At 41.1% G+C, this 24383-nt stretch overlaps 5 protein-coding genes across 5 annotated transcripts; 3 read left to right on the forward strand and 2 right to left on the reverse strand.

Annotated features, from left to right (window-relative positions):
* Nucleotides 1-244: 244 nt before the first annotated feature.
* On the reverse strand, nt 245-2649 carry LOC108108634 (dihydrolipoyl dehydrogenase, mitochondrial). Its single transcript, XM_017216735.2, has 4 exons — nt 2477-2649; nt 1646-2173; nt 702-1580; nt 245-551 (listed from the first exon to the last, which is right to left on the reverse strand). Exons 1-4 carry the CDS (start codon nt 2516-2518, stop codon nt 486-488), a joined length of 1515 nt encoding a protein of 504 aa, XP_017072224.1. The 5' UTR covers nt 2519-2649; the 3' UTR covers nt 245-485.
* Nucleotides 2650-3143: 494 nt separating this feature from the next.
* LOC108108652 (mediator of RNA polymerase II transcription subunit 19) lies at nt 3144-5716 on the forward strand. Its single transcript, XM_017216755.2, has 3 exons — nt 3144-3878; nt 4503-4617; nt 4683-5716. Exons 1-3 carry the CDS (start codon nt 3441-3443, stop codon nt 5138-5140), a joined length of 1011 nt encoding a protein of 336 aa, XP_017072244.1. The 5' UTR covers nt 3144-3440; the 3' UTR covers nt 5141-5716.
* A 227-nt stretch (nt 5717-5943) lies between these two features.
* LOC108108613 (glycerol-3-phosphate phosphatase) lies at nt 5944-7765 on the forward strand. The gene is made up of 2 exons (XM_017216712.1): nt 5944-6189; nt 6729-7765. Exons 1-2 carry the CDS (start codon nt 6048-6050, stop codon nt 7580-7582), a joined length of 996 nt encoding a protein of 331 aa, XP_017072201.1. The 5' UTR covers nt 5944-6047; the 3' UTR covers nt 7583-7765.
* A 75-nt stretch (nt 7766-7840) lies between these two features.
* LOC108108614 (glycerol-3-phosphate phosphatase) lies at nt 7841-10401 on the forward strand. The gene is made up of 3 exons (XM_017216713.2): nt 7841-8009; nt 8726-9413; nt 9475-10401. The coding sequence occupies exons 1-3, from the start codon at nt 7913-7915 to the stop codon at nt 9635-9637; spliced, it is 948 nt and encodes a 315-aa protein (XP_017072202.1). The 5' UTR covers nt 7841-7912; the 3' UTR covers nt 9638-10401.
* An 82-nt stretch (nt 10402-10483) lies between these two features.
* On the reverse strand, nt 10484-24117 carry LOC108108612 (gamma-aminobutyric acid receptor alpha-like). Its single transcript, XM_017216711.1, has 5 exons — nt 23499-24117; nt 21781-21848; nt 21068-21371; nt 11932-12297; nt 10484-11784 (listed from the first exon to the last, which is right to left on the reverse strand). Exons 1-5 carry the CDS (start codon nt 23896-23898, stop codon nt 10856-10858), a joined length of 2067 nt encoding a protein of 688 aa, XP_017072200.1. The 5' UTR covers nt 23899-24117; the 3' UTR covers nt 10484-10855.
* Between the last annotated feature and the right edge of the window lie 266 nt (nt 24118-24383).

Here is a 24383-nt window from a genome sequence, read left to right on the forward strand (position 1 = left end):
GCTATTTTATGACATTGGCAATATATTTAAATTTATCAGGTGATTTTTTGATCTGATAAACGCAAAATTTAATTTATTCCACAATAAAGATTTGTAAAGTATTTAAGATAAAATTAATAAGGGCATGCACGCAGAGTTTACTACATAAAATGAAATATAGCATTTCTTTAGCTTTCAGCTTTATTATATGATACCAGAATATCTAAGGACTTTGAAATACGAGAAATCTATAGAACGCCTTAGGTTTCGAGTTTTCAAACTATGTTGTATTTATTCTATCTTAATACACATATTACATTGCAATTAACGCCTGGCGCTATTACCAATATTTATAGTTTCCACTTTACTGTTCCTACATTGAGAGTTACAACTATGTGGAGACTGTCGTATCAGCTGTCAGGATAATTTTTCGATTTAGGGGGTTATTCAAAAATTTCAAACGCGGTGCAAAATTCTCCAAAAAGCTGGCAGGCTTGGGAAAGTGCTTAGAAGTTGATGGGTTTTCCAAAAGCAGCCGCAACATTAGCCTCACGCAAAGCCTCGGCACATGTCTGAAAAAAGAGATTTCGGTATATTAGATCGCTGAATCTTTTTGTAATTTAAATTAATTAAAATCTCAAGCAATGCTTATGAAACTTTCAGATAAGAACGAAGAGTGATTTTTGAATTATATAAGCTTTTCTTTTTGAGGGAATACTTACTGGATGCGCATGGCAGACGCGGGCAACGTCTTCGGCAGCTGCTCCGTACTCCATGGCCAGCACTGCCTCATTGATCAGCTCGCCGGCAGCGGGTCCGATAATGTGGGTTCCCAGGATTTTGTCGGTGGCAGAGTCAGCCAGGACCTTGACGAATCCGTCCGTCTCGTTGTTGGTCTTGGCGCGCGAGTTAGCCAAGAACGGGAACTTGCCAACCTTGTAGGCAACACCCTCTTGCTTCAGCTGCTCCTCGCTCTTGCCTACCCACGCAACCTCGGGGTGAGTGTAGACCACACTGGGTACGCAGTTGTAGTCGATATGCACGTGGCCACCATTGATGCCTTCGATGGTGATTAGACCTTCATCCTCAGCCTTGTGCGCCAACATAGGTCCGTGGATGCAGTCTCCGATGGCGTAGATGTTGGGCACCACGGTCTGGAAGGTGGCGTTGACGGGGATCCTGCCGCGGTCGTCCTTGACAATGCCCACGGCCTCCAAACCCAGACCCTCGGTGTAGGGACGACGTCCCACACTTACTAGCAGGGCATCGCACTGGATCTCCTCCTTCTCTCCAGACTTGGCGTTCTCCACCGACACGGTGACGTTGTCGCCGCTGCGGGAGGCAGCCGTTACCTTGGTGCCCAACTTGAACTTCAGACCCTGTTTGGTGAGCACCTTCTGGAAGGTCTTGGAGACCTCGTTATCGATGCCCACGCCGCCGATCGTGTCCATGAACTCGATGGCAGTGACCTCAGCGCCCAGACGCGACCACACCGAACCTAGCTCCAGGCCAATGACGCCAGCTCCAATAACAACTAGATGCTTAGGCACCTTAGCCAGTTTCAAAGCACCAGTGCTGCTCACAATAACCTCCTCATCGATCTGTTAAGGATAGTAAAATAGTTTATAAAAAAAAATTCAGTGGTAAAATCTTATTTGACACTTACTTCAATACCTGGGAAGGGTGTAACCTCCGAGCCGGTGGCAATGAGGATGTTCTTGGTCTTGACTGTCTCTGTGGAACCGTCGGACTTCTTGACCTGAACCTCGTTGGGGTTAACGATGCTGCCGAATCCCGTCAGCTGTGTGACCTTGTTCTTCTTGAAAAGCATGGCAATGCCGCCGGTCAGGGCCTTTACTGCGTTGACCTTCTGACCCATGAGCTTCTCCAGATCAAGACTAACGTTGCCGCAGCTGATGCCACGGCTCTCCAGATCACCGGAGTGGGCCATGTGGTAGTAGTGGGAGTTGTTCAGCAGCGCTTTTGAGGGTATGCAGCCAACATTCAGGCAGGTGCCACCCAGAGTTGCCTCCTTTTCCACGCTGACCGTCTTCATGCCCATCTGGGCGGCCTTGATGGCAGCCACATAACCACCGGGTCCGGAACCGATCACAACAATGTCGGCTTCGTGGGTGCTGGAGTAACAGCGAGCGTTGAGGGCGCCCAGAATGGCGGCATTGGTGCGCAGAGGAGTCTGGAAAGACAGCCGATTACTAGACGTTCTGGAACCTTATCATTTATCACGCTAGGCGCACGCATTTTGTACTAATCTCTGGCCGCCTATCAGCTGATAATTGGCCCAATTAGCGACCTTGAAAACGGGGCCAAACAAATCCCCCAAACGCCAGTGATTCAAGTATGCGATCATATGAGCACTGCAAGTGATCTAAGTGCATATTCCAGGCTTTTCCTGCCCACGACCCTTCGGTGAGGTTAGATTGCATAACTTGGGGGGCGAAAGGTGTTTGGGGAATTGACAATATCGTCCGATCTTTACCTTGGCTACTGCGGACACAACATGTCGAAGCGTGGACTGCATGGCTGGTGCGGGCGAGTTATGAGGATAATCGTTATTTAACTACTAACACAACACTAATTTGATGTGTTTTTCCGACTGTTTTTCGTGTTGTGGAGCTCGGAGCGGTCGCAGGGCTGGCGATGCGCATTCGATATTGGTCATATGATGGACAAATGTTATCGATAGTATTTCCTCTCTGATTTATTGCGATTACTTGTTAATATATAGAAGGTGCAAATTTCACTGACAAAGATTTTTGTAAACAACTATTTAGATCAAAAAAACAGTCATTGTCTAATTTTTTATTAAAAAAAAATGTTTATAGTAATTTAATTATTATGATAATGAGACTCCCTCTAAGTTTTGCAAAAAATAGACGGCACCACAATAAAGTAAGTAGTCTTAAACTAAGAAATTGTATTTGTATGTGTTGCTAAAAAGACATCTAAGTTTATGGATTGATATAATAAACAATATTTAATTTAATTTTTAATTTTATTCAGATAAGGTTTTATATTCGATTACTTACAATGCAATCCTGCTTGGTATTTGCCAGTAGAGGTATTTTTCAGCACATTTTTGGTATTTTTGTAGCGCGTTCGCATCGCGTTTTCGTGACAGCCTCAGTTTTTCGCTAGCTGTCGCAATGCGGTCACACTGGTTCGCGGACACAACAAGATGGCGAGACTTGCCCCCGAAATCTGTTAGAAAACGTCACAAGAGCAGACAATTTATTGAGTTTTCGCCTAGATAGGAGTTTGCCGAAGTGCCGGGCAGCCGCGGCGCATTTTGCAGTGTGTGTGCTTGGTTGGCGTGGCCAGAGAGCCGTTACAGGCGATACCTTCTGCTGGCCTTGTCTTGTCGTTGCTGTGCCAGTGTGTGCGGCTGTGTGAGTGCGGTGCGAGTGTGTACGTGAGCTGCCAAGAATCGCAAGATTTCCAAAATGATGAGCAACTACGGGAACATGATGGACTCCCCGAAGTCCTCTCCCCATGGCGGCGGCCGATCCCCCGTAGTCGCACGCCAGGACTCTTCCGGTACCTTGAAAACAACTATATCGCTGGGTAAGACGCCCACGATCATTCACACCGGGCCGTTCTACTCGATGAAGGAACCGCCTGCTAAGGCGGAACTCACAGGCGACAAGGATCTCATGACCGAATACGGACTGCACCACACACTCACAAAGTTCAAGGAGAAGAAGTTTAAAGAGTCGCTGGCCTCGTTTCTGCAGAACATCCCCGGCATCAACGACCTTATCACGCATCCCGTCGAGAACAGCACGCTGCGGAGCGTAATCGAAAAACCGCCCATTGGTGGCAAGGAGCTACTCCCACTGACCCCCGTGCAGCTGGCCGGGTTCCGCCTGCATCCTGGACCGGTGGGTCTTAATATTTTACTTCATTTACTCTGCTTTACGAATATCTAATGTTTAATTACATTCAACTTTCCATTTTTGTGTATTTACACCACTTGGTGTATTAGGATGTCAATTTAAAATTGATCAAAACATATTAATATATACATATTAATAATCAAGAAACATTTATATTATTTGAAATATGATCAAAATGTTTCCACATTGCTCTGAAAAAGTTTAAATTTGTTTTCAAATCAGATAACAAATTAATTGATAAATTTTTTATTGTTTGAGCCCAATCAATTACGAACGTTGATAAATCATTATTGACTTCGTAATATGAATTCGATTTTTCCTTCCTTGTATAATTAACTAGCTTATGTGTAACTATTTGGTAACTAAATACTTTTCAACTTAAAGTTTTGTTGTTAAATTAATTTTGAAAATTAATGTTGTAAAAAGTTTAAAAATGTATATTTTTAATGTTTGCAGAGATAAAATCGTACTTAAATCTCAAAAAATTATTAAATGTGAAATAATGAGTTAACCTATAAATTTGGGATCATTTTTTTCGAAATCTTAAATTTGTCATGTTTTTCCACATTTACATTTTACCGATTAATTAAATTCCTATTTTCCTTTCAGCTACCGGAACAGTATCGAACCACATATGTCACACCTGCGAGAAAACACAAAAACAAACATAAAAAGCACAAACACAAAGACGGCGTGACCACGGGACAGGAATCCACTATGCTGGGTAAGATGGCTGTAATCTCGCCTTAAACGTAAACCCCAAATAACCCAATGATTTCAATCTTGTAGATTCGGCCGGCCTGGAGACTTACGAGAAGAAGCACAAGAAACAGAAGCGCCATGAGGACGATAAGGAACGCAAGAAGCGCAAAAAAGAGAAAAAACGAAAAAAGAAGAACCAGAGTCCTGAGCCGGGCGTGGGTTTACTTCCCGGTGGAGCTGGCTTGGGCGGAGCAGCAGGTGTTATGGGCGCCACCAGTCTGGGATCGCTTGGCGGCGGTCCTGGACCTGGATTGTCCAGTCTAGGGGCCAGCATGGGACCAGGCGTTGTTGGCGGCATGAATAGTTTCTCCTCGTCGATGCAGATGCAGCAGCAGATGCCCATGCAACAACAGCAGATGTCGAGCGGAGGTCTTCTTGGGTCTGTGTTGGGCACAAGTGGTGGCCCAGGGGGTGGCGGCGGTGGGGGAGGCGGGGGCGTGGGGAGCGGCGGCGGTGGAAACAGCCTGCTAATGTCGCAGTTCTAGGCAGGATCCTTTAGCAAAATAGACTTGGCTCATTACCTCTTATCAGCAGACGCACCCCCGATGGCAACACAAAAAACCAACAAAAAAAACGCAGACGGACCTGAAGCGGTTCTCTAAATGCAATTTTCTCGATAACGTTTCGTGTACTAGTTTTTAATTTATCATTATCGTAACTGTAAAATAGTTTATTTCTGTAATTAGCCAACAATTTTCGTTCTTTCGCGCTAGCTTAATGAGATTTATTTAAACGCAAGTTATGGTACAAAACGCAAAACGTTTTCGCTCTCGATTCCAGCTCTTCCCTTTACATACACACACCCACAACCAGCCCTCGCCACGCCCCAAAACGCCTGCTTTTTTGCACCCTTTTTAATTTGTCCATCAACCTTGTAATATGTAGGGTCAGTATTTCAAATATTTTTCTGCAATGGTTTGTTCTTCCAGCAAGTTTTAAAACACAAAAGAAAGCTGAGATTCAACAAAATAAAAATGCCTGTACTATAAGTAATTAATTTTAGTGATTAGGCGCATAAAACAATAATAAACAAGCATACAAATGATCAACGTGTCAGTTAATTAATTTATGAGGTTAAACATTTTTCTGGTACAATTTATAAAAGAATATTTTACAATTAATTTCTGGGCTGCAGTAATATCGTAGTATTGAACCGTTTTAAAGCTATGTGTTTAGCGGATTTTCAATTTCAAATTTGCCGCCAAACACTTGTTAGCACTCTGTTAGCTTTAACATGGTGCCATAACAGCGTCTATGACATCTGTCAGATAGTAACATAGCTTTTACAGGCGCCAACAGCTGCTTTATTTCTCAGGGAGTTCCTCGCAATCGAGACCCAATTAATAAATTAAAAGTGATGTGTAGAAGATAGCTGTCATTGCAATACCATAAATGAGTTCTAACTTTGCTACCAGTTCGCGAAAGGTAGTTAAAAGCATGTATAAGCAGACGTGCACCAATCTCCTGGAATTGTCCTCCGCCAAGGTGACCGAGTGGCTCCAGAGTTTTGATTCAGTAATTACTGACTGCGATGGTAAGTGGGTGGTGGATGGTGGGTGGTAGAAGATGTACTCCCTACTCCCTTCTCAAAAAGGATTCCTCCCAGGAAGTTGCGTTACATAAAGATATGTGTATACCATATTATCTGGCCAATATATGTACGTCAGCAACCGAATAGTTTTCTGTGTTTGTTGCTGTGTCGCAGATTTCAATGTCAATGAGTGAAGTGCGTGATATGGCGGGAAGTCGACTTTCGGATGCCCTCATAACCTCTGAGTCATAATTTTAAATAGGATTGACACAAAAAAAAGAAGTTTAATGCTCTAACCCTCTTAAAGATAATATATTTATGAACATATTGTTCATCGATGGAACAAGAAATATAAATTTTTCCATTTCTAATGTTTTTTTTTAATTTTTTAATACTTAAAAGACTTACATTTTTTACAAATCATTCCCTAAACACTTCAGCAAATAAAATAGATTTAAAGTTGCGATATGTAAACTTTTATTTAGTTTAAAGATTTATTAACCCATGACTAGCAGAACTAATACCCTTATGTTTTATTACAGGAGTTCTCTGGATCTATGGCCAGGCCCTGGAAGGCTCGGCAGATGTGATGAACCAGTTGAAGGCTATGGGAAAGTCCTTTTACTTTTGCACAAACAACTCGACAAAGACCCGGTCGGAACTTCTGAAGAAAGGCGTAGAGCTGGGCTTCCACATTAAGGAGAATGGCATCATATCAACTGCCCACGCTACAGCTGCGTATCTCAAGCGTCGGAACTTTAATAAGCGTGTATATGTGATCGGAAGCGAGGGAATCACAAAGGAACTGGACGCCGTCGGCATTCAGCACACCCAGGTGGGACCGGAGCCCATGAAGGGATCGCTGGCTGAGTTCATGGCGGAGCATTTAAAACTGGATGCGGACATCGGAGCAGTGGTCGTAGGCTTCGATGAACACTTCAGTTTCCCCAAGATGATGAAGGCTGCCTCTTACCTGAACGATCCAGAGTGCCTTTTCGTGGCCACCAATACGGATGAGCGATTCCCTATGCCCAATATGATAGTGCCTGGCAGCGGAAGCTTTGTACGGGCCATTCAAACTTGTGCCGAACGGGATCCGGTAGTGATTGGAAAACCCAATCCGGCCATTTGTGAGGCTTTGATCACAGAGAAGAAGATCGATCCTACGCGGACTTTGATGATCGGAGATCGGGCCAATACGGACATCCTCCTTGGCTACAATTGTGGATTCCAGACTCTGCTTGTGGGTTCCGGCATTCATCAGCTGAAGGATGTGGAACAGTGGAAGCTGAGTAAAAATCCCGAGGACAAGAAGCTCATACCAGACGTGTACCTGCCCAAGTTGGGGGATTTGCTGCCATCGATTCTGGACAGCCTGGCAGGGAAGCCATTTTGATCTGGGTTACTAATCAGTAATCAGTATGTAGTATGGACATGTGTTTGTATAGTAGTTACAATCACCGGCAATAGACAGGAAAAATTACAAATACCTAACGAAAATTTATAGTACAATTTATACCACAGAACAAAATATTTAAATAAATTCAGAAGCATTTTGTCAGACGGACGACTTAATCGATATGCCCGTCTCAATTCATTTTCCGGAGCGAGCTTTGTGCGCAAGGGAGATAGCAGATTCTTTCCAATCATCGTGAGTTGGAATCAGCCAGTCTGTCGCCGATTTAGTCGAGTCGCAAACTTTTCGCAGAGCGGTCTACGGAGCAGAATGTCCAGAGGCAGTGCTATCAACTTGACGGACTTATCCGGGGAGCAGGTGAGCGAGTGGCTCCAAAGTTTCGACACGATTCTCTGCGATGGCGACGGTGAGTTTGAAGGGCGGCAAAGGTGCCACAGAGAGCGGTAAAGAGTACGAGCACCGTTGAGAGCTTTTGTCAGAGTTGTCGCTGTGTCCAATATCAGTAGTAGATTACATGGGTGAGGGAAGAGCTTATGCGATCACGGTTCTTAAGGTTTGTAATAAAAATTAAACGATTTAAATTTGAAGAAGATAATGTCGATGTCATGCTAGTTTTTGTTTTGGATAAGATAATAAATAGTTACCTGTTTTTGAAGTTTTTTTCCGAAAATTGTAGTCATAATAATTAACTTATAATTGCTATTTTTCGATTAGCACTTTTTTAAAAAGGTCATTTTGACGTGTACATAGAACATGTAAAAACATCTATAACTGACGGTTTTGTATATTTATTAGTTTATAATATAATAAATTTCAATCTCAAATTATATGTTTGTTTTAATTATTATTAATAAAGAGTTAATGAAGGGATGTAGATTTTTAACAGAATCGTACTTAAGTTAAACAGATCATAACCATAAATATATAACCAAAATAAAGAATTGGTAGATTTTTAAAATTATAAATGAACCTAAATTGTTTTTTAGGATTAAATTAATATCTTGATATGTCATGAAAAAATTAAAATGCTTAAGACGGGATCTTTTAAAGAATTAATTTATTGTTTTTATTGCTCGAAATTCTTAAATAACTCAGCAAATTAAATATCCATTTGTCACACAGGCACCATTTGGCAGGATGACACGGCCATTGAGGGTGCTCCGGATGTGCTGAATGCCCTGCAGCATCGCTGGGGCAAAAAAGTCTACCTGATAACCAACAATGGACTAAAGACGCGCCAGGAGCTCTTTGAGCGCTCCCAGCGCCTCGGATTCGATTTACCCAGCGTCCGACACATCATATCGCCCACGGCGGCCATTGCCGACTATCTGGTTGAGAGTCCGGAGTTCGATAAGACCCGTCACAAGGTCTATGTGGTGGGCAATGCGGCCATCGAACGGGAATTAAGGCAGCACGGAATCGACAGCTATGGAGCCGGGGGAACGGAGGAACTGGCTCTGGGCGACAAATGGCCGGACTTTGTGGCTCGCGAGTTTGGAAACCCTAAGGCGGCCAAGGATGTTGGTGCCGTGGTGGTTGGCTGGGATGAGTACTTTAGCTATTGCAAGATGGCCCGTGCCTGTCACATTCTATGCAGCAATCCCGAGTCTGCTTTCCTTGTGACCAACCGGGATGCCGTGCACAAGTATCCTGCGTTCTGTATCCCCGGCACTGGGGCCTTTGTGGCCGGAATTGAGGCGTGTTCCGAGCGTGAAGCCCTCGAGATGGGCAAGCCAAATCCATTGGTCCTTGAGCCCCTCATCAAGTCCGGGGAGTTGCAAACAGAACGAACGCTTATGATTGGTGACTGGTAAGCAGGATTAACGCATCTTTTGAAGGTTCTTCTAATGAGTTTCCCTCATCTTCCGTAGCCTCAAAATAGATGTCGGCTTTGCCAGTAATTGTGGCATGTTATCGCTTCTGGTGGGCACTGGTCGTTACAATAATCTCTCTGATGTCCAGCGGGAAAAAGGCCGGCTGCCCCAGCCAGATCTTTATCTCCCTCGACTGGCCGATCTGCTCACCTATTTGTGAGCCATAAATCCAACACGATTCCCATGCAGCTATCAACTAGTTATCAACTTCTTAATTAGACTTTTATTTGGCTTTAGTTCGTGTGTTTACACATAGTTGTACATATTTTATCTGCCGGCAAGTAACACTCTCTGCTGGATATTTTCGTTATATATTAAAGTGGGTGAAAAACTGCTGGGCCGGAAAGTTATTCACGAACAAAATTATTATAAACTATACATATCATATACAAATTCCGTGCGAACTGCATGAAAACAAACACATAAAAGTAGTTAAATTTTGAAAAAAGACAATTGAAATAATAATAAAAAAAACCGATTAATAATTCACTAACCATATTTATATATATTTTGGTGAAGACTGCCGGTTGGTTTTTCCTATATATGTTCTTAGATAAATTTCAGGCCTAGTAATTTTTCTTTGAATTAACAATATAGGCTGAGTGACTTATTGAAATACTTGCTTATCCTCTATTACTTGCCGGGACAGAAAAGCGGAGACGGCAATTTCCTAACATTTTTCCCTATTTTTTGTGATCCCATATAAAAGTAGTAATTTGCAGTGAACTAAACAAATTCCTCAACTAAGTGCAAATTCCTTGTGCTGTGACCTTCAAATCAACATTAAACATTTAAAATACACATATAACAGAAACTAATTAACTTATTGGTTAGCTGTACAACAAATTTACAGGACACCCAGGCAGCTAATTGTCAAAATAATGTAAACAAATATCACAGAAAATATATTTTCATTGTTCATTCTTTGATTTGTTTTCATTGAAAAAGCAAAATGGATATTTTAGAAAAACCGAACACATTTTTCGAAAGGTTCTCTACATTATTTTGACACTTAAAGCATGATGTTTTGAAGGGGTGCCCGTTTTAACAAGTCCTCTGATATGTTAGAGTTGAGTTCTGTTTTCTGTACTTTAGCAATTTAGCGCGAAAAGAAATCCCATAAAGCGGTGTCACGTTTGGTAGCAAATCAGAATAAGAGCGTAACTGAATCTGAAAAGTTAAACCCATCCCCTGCTTTTCCCGATCCCCCAACCGATATTCCCCCCACGCATTATCATAAGCGGCTTGTAAACGGCGAATCACCAGAAAGTGCTTGCTGCTGATGCATCGCTTACGTCCAGCTTTAGTTGTCTGCTCGCTGCCGGCGATCGCTTACTGATTTCTTCGAGGACCCTGTCTAAATTGCTAAAAGGTAACATCAGGTGCTCGCATCTGGCGTGTTGGCCAAAATCCTGGAGCTCCTCGACAAATAGCCGTACCAATAGAACACATTAATCAGGATGAAGAGCAGAGGAAAGACGATCCGCGAGGCGCGATCTATCTTCGACACGGAGTTGTACTGTGGTGTCCTTTTGCCCTTCCTCCGCGCCTCCATCTCCTCGCGTCGATAGTAGGACATCCGCCGGCGACCAGTTGGAGGACTTATCCTAGCAGCCTGGGCAGCAGCTTGTGCCGCCGCAGCTGCAGCAGATGTGCTGGGAGCCTCGTTTACCCTTAGTTGCGTTTGCTCGTCATCCTCCTCATCGGAGTCCACACGGGGGGGCTTTCTCCTTCGTCGCCAATCAAAGAGGCCCAATAGCTTCATGCTCCATAGACCATGTCGTCTATTTCGTGGTCCTCTATTCCTGGAGGTAAGCATGCCCAGGCGATTGGGTTGCGGCGGCATACTTATCGCACACATGGACAGCGGAATGACTTCATAGATCTTTGATTCCGTGCTGCCGCGGAAATCCGAGGTGAGTGGTTCCGTTTCCGACTCCCCAGAATCCGAGTCCAGCTCCTCAATAATAAAGTAGCACTCCCCCGAACCGTACTTAGTGTAATAGTGCACCACGGCAAACTGGAGTATTGTGGCAAAGATAAAGCCAAACGAGAGGAACACAAAAAAGTCCAGAGCCGTGGGATAGGACACCTTAGGTAGATCCGTGCGAGCCTCCAGTCCGAGAAAGGTCATCGTCAGAACGGTTGTTATCCCAAGGGAAACGCGATCCGCGGTGGCTTCACGATTTAGCCAGAAGGAAACCCAGCTGAGAACCACTAGAAGGCAGCAGGGACCATACACCTGGATCAGGAAATTGCCCATGTGCCGTTGCAGGTGAAAGTTCACCATCAGCATCGAGTATTCCGCTGAAAAGGGGTTTACAATTTAATAATATTTAAAATTATATTGAATTCCTAAATGTAAAATTCCTAAATGTACGAGTATATTGTAAAACGATTTTGTAGCCAGTCTCTAAGCGGGTTTCTTTCAAGAATATATTTTTAGTCACTTACATGGATGATTGGTCTCCAAAGTAATGGTGCCACTTAATCCAGTGGAGGATCCCACTCCTCCAGTTGCATCCCGCCCTGTTCCAAAGGCTCCTTTGTCTAGTTTAAGTCCCGTGCCCCGAACGTGCTGATTCTTTGCCGCCGGACCAGCAAAAGTGGTCAGCACCTTGCTGGTGGGTCGTGGTGGGTCCTTGTTGTTAAATGGACGACGCTGTGGTCTTGGAGCCGCCGCCTTGTACACAATGTCCGTTAAGTTTCCAGCCGGACAATCGACCAAATCGAATTGGGACAGCTTCATGTCCTCGGCAATTGCGACTGGGGGTCGCTCTTTGTTCCAGCGATAGATGACATCGGATGTGGTGTAGCCAACTATTGCAATTGTTTTTCAGATTAATGCAATACAAATTTGGACAAATATCTATTAAAGTGGTGCCATGCGGAACTCAACACCATTGCATGCGAGAATACATTAAATGTCCATAGAAGAACCGAAGCTTAGATTCCCTAAGCTACTAAAAATGTTCAACTGTTAGGTTTATGTTTTATCAGGCTAAAAAAGAGGTATTAAATTGAACCCCTAAACATAAAATACGTGATAAGTGATACTCCCAATTGACTACTTTTATGCACTTCAAAATCTGATAATGTTGGAGAAAAAACTTAACCCAGCAACAAACAAATATTATGTGGAATCAACTTAAAAATTATTTAAAAAGTCAATCACAATACCAAGTAAATCTGAAATATCCGATTATTAATAAAATACCTTCATTATTTTATAGGATATTCATTTTCCTACAAAAGACACCATAACACCAACCAGAGCCACCCACAATTTTCGACTTTCAATCACGACCTCACGTGTGTTCAGTTATTTTATTTTGATGCTGCCACTGCTGGTGGTGCTGCTACAAAATGCACAAATTGCCAAACATTGCGCCATATGTGGCAAAAGGTTTACCTACCACCCGAAATATCCGCATGCCTCATCCTTCAAGCCAGCGCCTGAATCTGCTCCTTCTGTTTGGCAATCGCTGACTTTGGCAATATTTTCAGTTCGCTCGCATCAAATGGGAAATTGTCAACATTAAGCGGCAGGCAATGTACATATGAGGGAGTTGGGGACTAGATAGAGGGGTAATTGAATTCTCGACTGCTGCCAACCAGCATTATTCCCAACAAATCGGAAGTAATAATACATTTCTAGGTTGGCTGCCGGCTTGTTCATTTGCGATAAGCTGGAAAGGCAGTTAGTGGGCTTCGGAGAAATGACAGGAGACACACCTTTCCTATCGCCAAAAAATGTTTCCAAATATTAAACTAGTACCTTTTGCCTTTATTTACTTTGCATACTTTCTGTTTTGCATTTGAATAGGAGGAAATGTGATGGAAATTCATCAAATGTCAGGGGGTATCCTTCTTTTTTTTATGTAACTCGAAAATAATAGAGATGTCATGGGCAGGACAAAAACTGCAGATAAGTCAGAAGAGGTGAAGGAGGTGTCTTGGGATATGGTAATTAAGAGGGGTTTCAGCAGGTTCGTATGCTGGAACAATTACAAATCTGAATTCTGTGCCATTAAATCAATTTTACTAACGGAAGGCCTTGGCTATTCAGACAGTTATTGTTAAAAATTTAATTTGCAAGTTTTTATATAATATTTATTTGGTTTAATATATCAAGAGTCTGTTGGTTTAAATGTTAGTCTTGAACTTTTTACACTGCTTCAGAATATGGCTTCTACAGTGTTTAACCTTTCACGTTTCTGGATTCGTTAAAAAATGATACAATTCATGGAATATCCTAAAAGAATTAACCTTTCCGAGTTATGATCACTTAGCAAAAGCTTGGATATCTTTCGACATTTTTAAAGACTATTCTCTAGCAAATGGTGCACCGACCGGGTGTTCTCCATCACAATCAAATAATTTATTTAAATAAATAAGACACAATACGTTTTGCAAAAAAGCGTAAATTCCAATTTCGTTCAAACAAGTGTAAACAGTCTAACAAAACAGTCTGAAAGAACTGCAAATGAAACAAAGGCAATAGATTGTTCCAAAAGTAACATCTGTATTTGCATTGCACCTATTACTTCTACGGCTTCGAAAAGACTATATATATCCATCCATTTGGGGGCCATTGTCATCAGTTTCCAATAGACTGAAAGAAACATCATCGCATCATGCGCTATCTTTTTACTGTTTCTCTGGTCGTCCTGGCCGTGGTGATCCTCCACAGCCGTCAGGTGTCTTCCGCTTCCACCAGTACCGCCACCAGTGCATCAGCCACAACCAGCACAACTACCACAACCACCACTACTACTACCGCTGCCTCTACCTCTGCTTCAGCCACTACGGCTGCCTCGGCTTCGAAGGTAGCTGCCACGACTAAGAAGACTCGACGCCGCCATCGTTGGCGTGTCCGTCGCCACCGTGGAGGAAGACGATCCCGAAGGCGAGTACACAAAAACCGCGAGGAGACAGAGAGCCGTACGGGTGTAGTTCGTCGCAAGTTGGTCAACAGAAACATTATATGAATATATTGGTACACACTTGGAGCAGCCCGATCATAGCTATTCCATAATGCTCTTTGCGTGGCATTGCAAATAAATCACAATCGAACATATATCACTCTTACATTACTTTTATCTTTAATTTAAAATGTTGAAAATCCAGTAGTAAAATGAATTAACTACAAACTGTTGAATGGCAGGTAAGAACTTTTCAAATTGATTTTCTGAGTGCCCTTAAGAAAGTCTCTCTTATATAAAATCCCAAGAGTAGACAGATGTCTTCGTTAAATCAAGCAATTCTACCGTTTCATGAACAGTAACCTTAATCCAGAGTTAGTTTAATTAAAACTTTCCATAATTAAAGCGTAAAACCAGAGGAAACGCTATAGGCGAGTGCCGCGACTATAAGATACCCGTTACTGTTTTACAAATTTTTAAAATATTATTTTGCTAGTGGAAATTCACAAGGCGCCACCTATTGTCAGAGGAAGTATGTTGAGTATGCTTATAGTGACGTCACTGCCCATGTGAGGCCTTATAACCTTAATTTCTTTATAAATAGCGAATAAATGTTCCGATTTGAAAAATCTTTGGTAAATCGATAGATATTAACAGAAATAAGTTATACAAGGTCAAACAAAGGCATTCATAAGAATATTATAGATGCCACAGTTTTCCGCGGTTTGTGGGCGTTAGAGTTGGCGTGGCGGCATTCTGTAATAAACATGCGCTGGGACTTCAAGAATCTTCATGGTTAATCTCAACTTTGTATCTGTTATAGTTTCTGAGATCTCAGCGTTCATACGGACGAACGGACGGACGGACGGACGGACGGACAGACGGACAATCGACTTCGCTATTGATCCTGATTAAGAACATATATACTTTATAGGGTCGCAAACGCTTCCTTCTATCTGTTACATACTTTTCAACGAATCTAGTATACCCTTGTTACTCTACGAGTAACGGGTATAAATATATTAATTATAGGAAATCTAGGAAGGCAGGTTATACCCTTGTGAAAAAAATTAAATTCTCTTGTCTTATCGTGTAGATAAATGTTTCAAAAATGTGATCAAAGAATTTCAGTTCAAAATCTAAAAAAATCGAGCATCGGTCGAGCTAAGCCAAAACTATAAACTCATTTTATTCTAATAAATAATAATAATAAAAATATAATATTAAAAATTTATTATTTTAAAAAATAATTAGTGTTCTTCGCACAAAAGAAAAAAATTGCCCTTTTCCTTTCCACAAGAGTAAGAACCTGCCTTAACTTAAACTAACTGTTAAATTTTTAAAAGTTGTTTTGCAGTGATTTACAATTAGCAAAGCAAGGAAGGGAAGAATAAAAAAATAGTACTCCTGTCGATTAGTATTAAATACATAATAGTTTAATATTAAATATATTTTTGTTTGTTTCTGTAGATTTTCCCCAAGCGAAATAATGTTCAGATTTAAAAAATCTTTAGCAAATCGATAGATATTAACAGAAATAAGTTATACAAGGTCAAACGAAAGCATTCATAATAATATTATAGACGCCACAGTTTTTAACGGTTTGTAAGCGTAAGAGTGGGCGTGGCTGAATAAAAACTTGTGTCAAGTTGCAGTGTCATCTTTTAAATACGTAGTCTTAAGAAAAATTTTGTAGCACTTATTGTTTGCGAGATATTAGAATTTTTGGTTTTTCGGGGTTTGTGGGCGTTAGGGTAGGCGTAGCCAGATGGGAAAAAATTAATTTGTATTTGGAGCATCATAAAAACCTACATGCTTAATCCGAACTTTCTATCTCTTACAGTTACCGAGATATTAGATTTTCTAGAAAATGCGAAAACCGTCTTTTGGGCGTATGGGTGGCCCACTAAAAGATGCGCTGGCATCTAAAGATTATACATTCTGAATTTAAACTTTCTAGCTCTAATAATTCCTGAGATTTCAGCGATTTTAGTTCTTTCCGATTTGTGGGCGTTAGAGTGGGGGTGGCAGGATGCTGTAATAAACTTGCGCTGCGTAGGGACCTCAAGAATCTTCGTGGTTAATCTCTTTGTATCTCTTATAGTTCCTGAGATCTCAGCGTTCATACGGACAGACGGTCAGACAGACAGACATGGTTCATTCGTCTTCGCTATCCATCCTGATCAAGAATATATAGGGGAAACGCTTCCTTCTACCTGTTACATATTTTTCAACGAATCTAGTTTAGCCTTTTAAAATGCATACAAGCATGGATATCAGAAAATATATTAAAATTATATAATATTAGGAAATATGTTCTAAGTACACCGCTAACCAATTTTTATATAAATGTGCTACCACCAGATGACGTTGAAGTTATATAAGTCTGGACCATACATATAAGCCCTTTGAAGCATTATTACTCAAGACTTTCCTTAATTGTTGACTGGCATGAATTACGATTTGCTGATCAATATTCAATATTTCAATAAATATCCTCAGGGCTAGTGCTGTAGTCAAACACTAGAATCTCCCAGTGGGTGGGGGTGGGGGATGTTATTGGTGTGAACGAATTCAAAGGATTGCACATCTTAGACTTTCATAAGAATATTATGACTACCATTACATGACAGAGTTGATATATACAATTTATTAATAATAGCGGTACACTACTTAGCTATCGCATAGATAAAGAAAGTGAATATTATTTTTTGCGCGAAAGTAAAAATTCCCATTACGTCCGAACAGCTGTAAACAAAAAAAACAAAAAAAATCCCGCAAATACTTGAAGATTTTGTAAGTGGAACAAAAGCTTAAGACATTCCAAGGGAACACATCTGTATTTGCATTATATCAACTTCTTCTCCGACTCTAAGACGCTATAAATATCCACCGAATTGGTTCACTGACATTAGTTCCCGATCCGGAAAGAACATTACCACAATGCGCTCCCTCCTGGCTCTTTCTCTGGTCGTCCTGGCCGTGATGATCCTGCACAACAATCAGGTCTCCGCCTCGTCCACCACTTCCACAACCACTGACGCCACCACCACCACCACTACCACTGCTGCCACCACCACCACTACGGATTCCTCTGCGACCACCACCACCACCAGTGAAGGCAAAAAAAAGAAGAAGCATAGACGCCGTCGTGTCATTATCAGGCGCGTGGTCATCCGACGGGATGGAGGAAGGAGCCGCCGTCGGTCAGGATCTGAGACTGGAATAAGCCGCCGCAGGGTTGTCGTCCGAGTTCGAAGGACCGCTAACTAAAATACTCATCCTGAAATGGTTTAATTCCAAGTTCTTTAAAATAAATATATATAATACATGTTTAAAACTTTAAGCTTATGAGATTTTTTAATGTTTTTATATAGTATCTTGATGAAAACAAAAAAAGAAATTTTAGAATTTTTGTTTTCTTGAAAGGGTTTTACTTTAACACCATTTAAAAAGGGTAACATTCGCCAAGCGTTCGTAACAGTCCCTTAATGTCCCAATTACTTAGTCTTAGTGTGAATAAAATCAGCTGGTAAAGTTCTTTATGTCATTAGAGAAATCAATATATTAACGTATCCAAAAAAAATATTTTTATCAATATTCAGAAAATGTTTTTAGAAATATGTCTACCTGGTCAGATACCACAAATCTGATTACCGCAGGACTATTGATATTTTAATATTTTAGGTTAACTAAGTTAGAAGTTGAAAATACTACAAAACGAAGCCATTCAAAAAAATTGTTTCCTAAGCACTGTTAACTAAAAATTTGTTTCTAAAAATACTTATAGCTATGTTATTTAAAAAAAAGAACGCCATGTAAAATTACTTAACTAAAGTTAAGAAGAAGATAACATTTTCAAATATATTTTCTTGAAACGATGTGCCGAGAATGTATTTGCGATCTATCTCCTGAGTCGTCCTTAAAATCTATGGGAATTTTTTGTGTGGTGATAGCTTGTATGGTTATTTCTCTTTATCTGCAATCTGCAGCTTATAAGCCTGATGCTAGTGAACCTTTATCTACTATCGTGAGATTATTTTAATTGCACTTGTTTCTTTAATAATTTATATTGAAGGGGAAGATAAGGGTATGAAAATGTAAACAAACTTTAAATATATTTTATAATTATATTCTATTGTGTTGTTTCTAATATAGAAAACAAGACGAATGCTCTGGTGTGATTCTTTCAGTTTTTTCCCGTGTAGTAAGTGTTATTGGGTATTAATTTTATTATCATTGGATACAAAGCGTTTATTGGAAGTTTTTGCTTATTAAAAATTAAGGAATATATTGAGGAACACTGGTCATAGTGGAAGTTGTAACATAATAATATTAATGGTACACGCCCAACTATGATGATATTATGGGGATGATAGTGCCCAAAGTCTCCGATTCTTGGTTTTATCAGACACAAGTAACATATACTGAGCAATTTAAAATATTTTCTTAATATTTAACTTTCTTCTGCAGTACACAATGGGATCTAAATAATAAAAATGTCCAATGAAGTAAAATGTTATAAGTATTAGATGTCGTGACAATTTCTGGTTTTATTTGCCCACAGCCATGAAATGATATTTAAAGTATGTGAAGTATTGGGTTACTTTTATGACATTGTTTACATTTCTCTTCCCTTTTCAGCAAAGAAACATGATTGTTTAAATAATTTACGCATATTTATGGTGCGTTTATTTGCGTTTACTTTAAAGTAAAAATTCCAGTTACGTCTTAACAGGTGTAAACAAAATGAACAAAGCAAACTTTGTTGACATGAATACGCAAAGTAACTGTAACAGAAAAAACAACATCTAATATTCCCAGGGAACACATCTGTGTTTGCATAAAATCTAATTCTTCTCCGACTATGTCACTATAAATATCCACCAAATTGGTTCACTGACATTAGTTCCCGATCCGCAAAGAACATTACTACAATGCGCTCCCTCCTGGCTCTATCTCTGGTCGTCCTGGCCGTGATGATCCTGCACCACAATCAGGTCTCCGCCTCGTCCACCACTTCCACAACCACTGACGCCACCACCACCACCACTACCACTGCTGCCACCACCACCACTACGGATTCCTCTGCGACCACCACCACCACCAGTGAAGGCAAAAAAAAGAAGAAGCACAGACGCCGTCGTGTCATTATCAGGCGCGTGGTTATCCGACGGGATGGAGGAAGGAGCCGCCGTGGGTCAGGATCTGAGACCGGAGGGAACCGCAGACGAGTAGTTGTTCGGGTTCGCAGGACGGCCAACTAAAACTGTCTTTATGATTAATTTGGTTATTTCTTCTGCGAGTTCCGTAATTAAATTCATTTTTTAAACTCTTTTGAAGAAATCGTTGTGTAACGTGAGAGGTCAGAGAATTCTGTCATAAATAAATTCCATAAATAACATTAAGAATATTTTACGAAACCTATCTATTTGCCAACTAGCTACCACCCCTCTATAGCAGGACCTCTTGATCATGAATTTTTAAGCACATATCCCCCATCACCGATTCGGACTCACAAAAGGACATGGAACAAGCGTGTCGCTAGCTTGGCTTGAAGGACTTTCATACAAATCTAGACGGACCGCACATTTTCTGTACTTGTGGACAGCTGTGAGCTGCTCTCACTAAACACCCTAAACATGCCGGCGCAACTCAAGGATGCGTCCTGGGGCCATTACCTTACTCTATTTTCACCTCGGACCCAACCAAGTTTAATAGGCGGCTACTTGCACGCTGGCGACATGCGCTAAATGCAATGCATATACGAATTTACAGACCAATTACAAGAATACTTACATACGCCTAAACAATGGACTCAAAAGAGGCTCATATGAGTCAACACGGACAAAAGCGCCACACTTTTGCATACAAACTACTTAAGCTGCACCAGGTGCATTGTGTTGCAAGAGTATTCCCTAATGACTCGTTACTCCCCCGTTCCAACTCTCGCGCTTACTTAGACCCTACACTGGCCAGTAGACTCGCTTTCAACTCATTACAGACTCCTTTAATTATGGCCACGTGACCTAGCATCACGCTCCATATAACAAGGATTCTTCAAGAAAACGTTTATTATTTAAATGGTGGAGGCTCCTAAATCAGTAAGCCATTAAAGCACCAGAACCAGAACTCTGCCATAAATTACAAAGATATGCTAATACCGGAACTTTAAAATGATTAAAATTTGTCCATTAGGTTTAAGTTCCCTTCACTATAAACTGAGAAAATTCTATCTTGCCAATTCTATTCAGAGTTCTCCAACCATTTTGGATATCCCATTAAACCATTACCTCATCTAATCCGCTTCCAGCATTCAGACGCATGGAACCACTTGAATATTTCCGGCCCTTGTGCCATTTCGTTCTTTCTTTCTATTTCCCCTCTCAATTCAAAACACATCTCACTTCACATTTCTAGTCGCCAACGATACGTCGAATCCAATCCTATCCCATCCCCATACCATCCTATCCAATGTCATGGCATTCAGCATAATCCCTCAACCCAGATTCGTTGTCCTTCGGACCCAACAAGTGGACATTTTGCCGACACGAGAGAAGAACAAATCACATCAAAGCGCAATGAGCAGCCATTATGCATAATTATACTGCAGCGCTGAGTTCCGTATGCCACTTGGCATTCTTTCGAAATTCTTTCGTACTCACATGAACCGAATTTCAGGGGACACTTTTGTATATCCATGGGAAAATCGGCGAGATTCATTGGGCAGCCGGCTTTAATTGTCAACCGGCTCGAGTACAACACGCGTCCATTCTGATAGATCCTCACAAACTTATTTGGCGTGGTAATCGTGTGCAAATAGCTCTGCTTGCCATTGTAAAAATACGTATCCGGCTTCCAAATCCGGGCCAACATCGAGACGCTCAATGCCAGCGTATCCTGGGCCCCCTCGAATGCGAGACGTTTATCCACCCAGGATTGCCGAAAATAACAGTCCATCGAGTAGGTCTGAAAATGGAGAAAAGTGCAGACTCTGAATTGCGGAAAAGTCGAAGAAGTCAGGCAGGAGATGTCATTGCAAATTGAATTGGGAAGCAGGAAATGTAAGACTGTCAGTAGATCAACAAGGTTGCTATTTTGAAAAAATACTTTAAGCCTTATAGAAATTATGCAACTTAAAAGCATATTTAAAGGTATCCGATATATATGTGGCCTCAACTCATTGGACATACTGTGAAAAACAAACTACTATTTTCACAACTAATTTAAATATTAAAAATAATTTTATACTAATAGCTTCTTAAATTAGTATAATTTTATTTTTTATAGAATTTAAAAATAAGTTTAAAAAATATTTATTAATTTAAATATAATTTTAAGGATATAAATATATTTAATTAAAGAGTCCTTTACATACCATATCAACCTCTGATATTGGTCCCATGCTGCGAACCATTATATCCACTTCCACAGTGGCTGGCGGTCCTGAAACATTTTAAAATTTATTACAAATCGTTGTGAGGAATATAGTATAGTATTTTTTATATAGTAGTTTAATTGTTGTCACTAAAAGTAACCCACAAAGTTTTGAAATATTACCTTAGCTTCCTTTCCATTTCCATATTCATGGTAAGCCTAGTTTAGTTATGGAAAATGGGATTTCTCTCTAGTGAAGGCCACGCAATCCAACAATATAATCCCCGCACTCTCCGTATCGGTTTTGTTCAACTATGAATATTCATATGCGAGTCGCAGGCCCTAAATGAAAATGTTAAATGCTCCTCTGTGTGAACAATGACACTTAAGCCGCTTCGCAGACAGTCCCAAACCCTCGGAAAATCTGAACCATCCCCCCACCGACACCCATTTTTATCTAGCTTTTCTGCACTAATATGCAATTTTTCAGGCCCTAGATTCGCCTCCTCCCTCGCGAAGCCCCCAGGAATTTTTTGTATTTTGCCTATGCGAACAGTTTTTAATGACTTTGCTGCTGAGCTCGCTCGGCAAACATGCGTCGCGTTCGCAGGATGTGGATGCGGATGCGGATGTGCATTGCCCACGTATCCTTTGAATCCTCACCAGCTGGCGCCACACACGACGTGGGCGCATCGCGGAAAGGGGCGTCCCACGGCCCATTCTTAATGAAGTGTTAAAAACAATGTAATTTGGTCTTAAGCTGTAGGAGCGAAAACAATTTTCGCCACGTTAACCGAAATCCATTCTCCCAAAAGCTCTCGAATTGAGTGGATGGCATTTTAAATTTGGAAAATATTTAAATTTTTATTGCTTCGGCCATTTGCAAGATTGAAAACGAATCGAATTGCTCATCCATTTTGGGCGATGTCCTCGAGGGAGGAAATCCCTTGAAGCCTTGCAAAACGCAATAAAATTTGTATTTGTTTGTAGGTAAATATTTGTCGGTTTTGACACTAACTATTTACCAAATAAGCTGCGCTGGAAGGCAATCATCAAGGGAGGCTTCAACACCTTGGTGCCGCTTCTGAGTGATGTGATGTGTCGCCTCGCAGCGATTTCCACTTCATTAAATGCTTCCGTTGAGCGGAAAATCTGCGAATCAATGCTGATTACACCCGGGAAGGGGCCAGAGTGAGAAAGGGTAAACAACGTAAGATTCGAGGCAGACAAAATTATTTGGGGGTTATTTGCTACTCTATTCAGCTAAAGAATCCTTAGCATCGGAGGCATGGTTGCTTTAGAAGGCCTATAAGCAGGAACTTATCTAACAGCTATATCAATATATTATCAAATTGAAATGATTTATGTTAATGAAATTGACATTAAAGTTTTCACAAGTCATAAATCATAATAATAATAAATATTTAGAAGGATTCAAATCGTTATGAGTTATCCCTTGTGAGAACTAAATATTATAAAAATTTAATGACCATTTTGGTATGTTTCACCACATTCAATAATTTATATTCGATTGGAGTTAAGATTGGAGTACAAATCGTAAGATAGCTGCCTAAATAAGGATTTTGACAAGAAAATCACTAAAAATTGATTAGTTGAACTGCTCAGTTATCTGAACCCTGAAAAATCTCAACCCTTCTAGTTTAAAACAATATCTTAAAGAAACTAGAATAATCTTTTCCCCCTAATTACAGTACTCACCACCGAAATCCGGGCGTATGCTATTATCATAGCCTCGCAGCAGATTATCCAGTAACTCGGATATATTTGCATGGTTATTGCTCTGGGTGAGCCACGAGGACGGCAGGGATGAGGACGAGGAGGTATGGGATTGGGAGCCCATCTCGTCCAGGCGATGGGCATCGCCGCGTCCCTTGATGCTGTCGGCCGAGACCCAGATGGATCCTGAACCGGGGCTGATGGACAAGTGGCAGGCATTCGGGTAAATGCTGAGCACTAAGAGCCAGCAGCTAATCAAAAGTTTAAATATGCGCAAGTTTAAGCGATGTCCTTGGTGGCAGGAGTGGCTTCTTGAAGCGATGAGGTCAGTTGATGCATCGCCGGAGCCGGATGCATCTGTTGTTCCTGGCATTGTGCACATATTGTTTGGTTTTGTTTGCTGTTTGTTCGCTGGCTGCAACTATTGTTTAGTACAAGTCTTTTGCTGTTGTTGCCGGTCTAATCTACACATCCGTTTGTCTAACTTTTGTCGCTCCAACTGGCCCCTGGCTCCCATTGCCATGCCCATGCCCATTACCAATGCCATGCCCATTTGTTTACCCATTCCCGATCCCATCGCTATTAAAATTCCCATTCTACAGGTCCTGCTACTGCTGGTGCTGCTGCTGCTGATGACAGTGCCTTTTTCCTGGACTGTATGTTGACTTGTCGTCGTCTTCTCTGCTCGTATTTATTTTCATTTATGCACCGGAAGTTGCACTCGGGTCGAGAGCAATTTCATGAAGCGTTTTCTTCTTAATTTCTGAGATTCCTTTCAGGCTGGCATTAGTTCCGTTTGTCTTGGCCCGTGTCCTCTTGCTCGTCTCCTTTGCCACGAGTTTCCTTAGAATTTTTTAATTGCTGAAA

The sequence above is a fragment of the Drosophila eugracilis genome, unplaced genomic scaffold (assembly GCF_018153835.1).
Source record: "Drosophila eugracilis isolate 14026-0451.02 unplaced genomic scaffold, ASM1815383v1 contig_2154, whole genome shotgun sequence".
Lineage (NCBI taxonomy): Eukaryota > Metazoa > Arthropoda > Insecta > Diptera > Drosophilidae > Drosophila > Drosophila eugracilis.

Excerpts from the sequence above, each read along its gene's own strand:
- LOC108108634 (XM_017216735.2), bottom strand. The coding sequence starts at position 2,518 with ATGCAGTCCACGCTTCGACATGTTGTGTCCGCAGTAGCCAAG. Across the intron at positions 1,581-1,645 it reads CACCCTTCCCAGGTATTGAA|ATCGATGAGGAGGTTATTGT; the intron begins GTAAGTGTCAAA and ends TATCCTTAACAG. Across the intron at positions 552-701 it reads GCGTCTGCCATGCGCATCCA|ACATGTGCCGAGGCTTTGCG; the intron begins GTAAGTATTCCC and ends CTCTTTTTTCAG.
- LOC108108613 (XM_017216712.1), top strand. The coding sequence starts at position 6,048 with ATGAGTTCTAACTTTGCTACCAGTTCGCGAAAGGTAGTTAAAAGCATG. Across the intron at positions 6,190-6,728 it reads AGTAATTACTGACTGCGATG|GAGTTCTCTGGATCTATGGC; the intron begins GTAAGTGGGTGG and ends GTTTTATTACAG.
- LOC108108612 (XM_017216711.1), bottom strand. The coding sequence starts at position 23,898 with ATGTGCACAATGCCAGGAACAACAGATGCATCCGGCTCCGGCGATGCA. Across the intron at positions 21,372-21,780 it reads CAATATCAGAGGTTGATATG|ACCTACTCGATGGACTGTTA; the intron begins GTATGTAAAGGA and ends CTCCATTTTCAG. Across the intron at positions 11,785-11,931 it reads TTTGGAGACCAATCATCCAT|CGGAATACTCGATGCTGATG; the intron begins GTAAGTGACTAA and ends ACCCCTTTTCAG.
- LOC108108614 (XM_017216713.2), top strand. The coding sequence starts at position 7,913 with ATGTCCAGAGGCAGTGCTATCAACTTGACGGACTTATCCGGGGAGCAG. Across the intron at positions 8,010-8,725 it reads GATTCTCTGCGATGGCGACG|GCACCATTTGGCAGGATGAC; the intron begins GTGAGTTTGAAG and ends TTTGTCACACAG. Across the intron at positions 9,414-9,474 it reads ACGCTTATGATTGGTGACTG|CCTCAAAATAGATGTCGGCT; the intron begins GTAAGCAGGATT and ends CATCTTCCGTAG.
- LOC108108652 (XM_017216755.2), top strand. The coding sequence starts at position 3,441 with ATGATGAGCAACTACGGGAACATGATGGACTCCCCGAAGTCCTCTCCC. Across the intron at positions 3,879-4,502 it reads TCCGCCTGCATCCTGGACCG|CTACCGGAACAGTATCGAAC; the intron begins GTGGGTCTTAAT and ends TTTTCCTTTCAG. Across the intron at positions 4,618-4,682 it reads ACAGGAATCCACTATGCTGG|ATTCGGCCGGCCTGGAGACT; the intron begins GTAAGATGGCTG and ends TCAATCTTGTAG.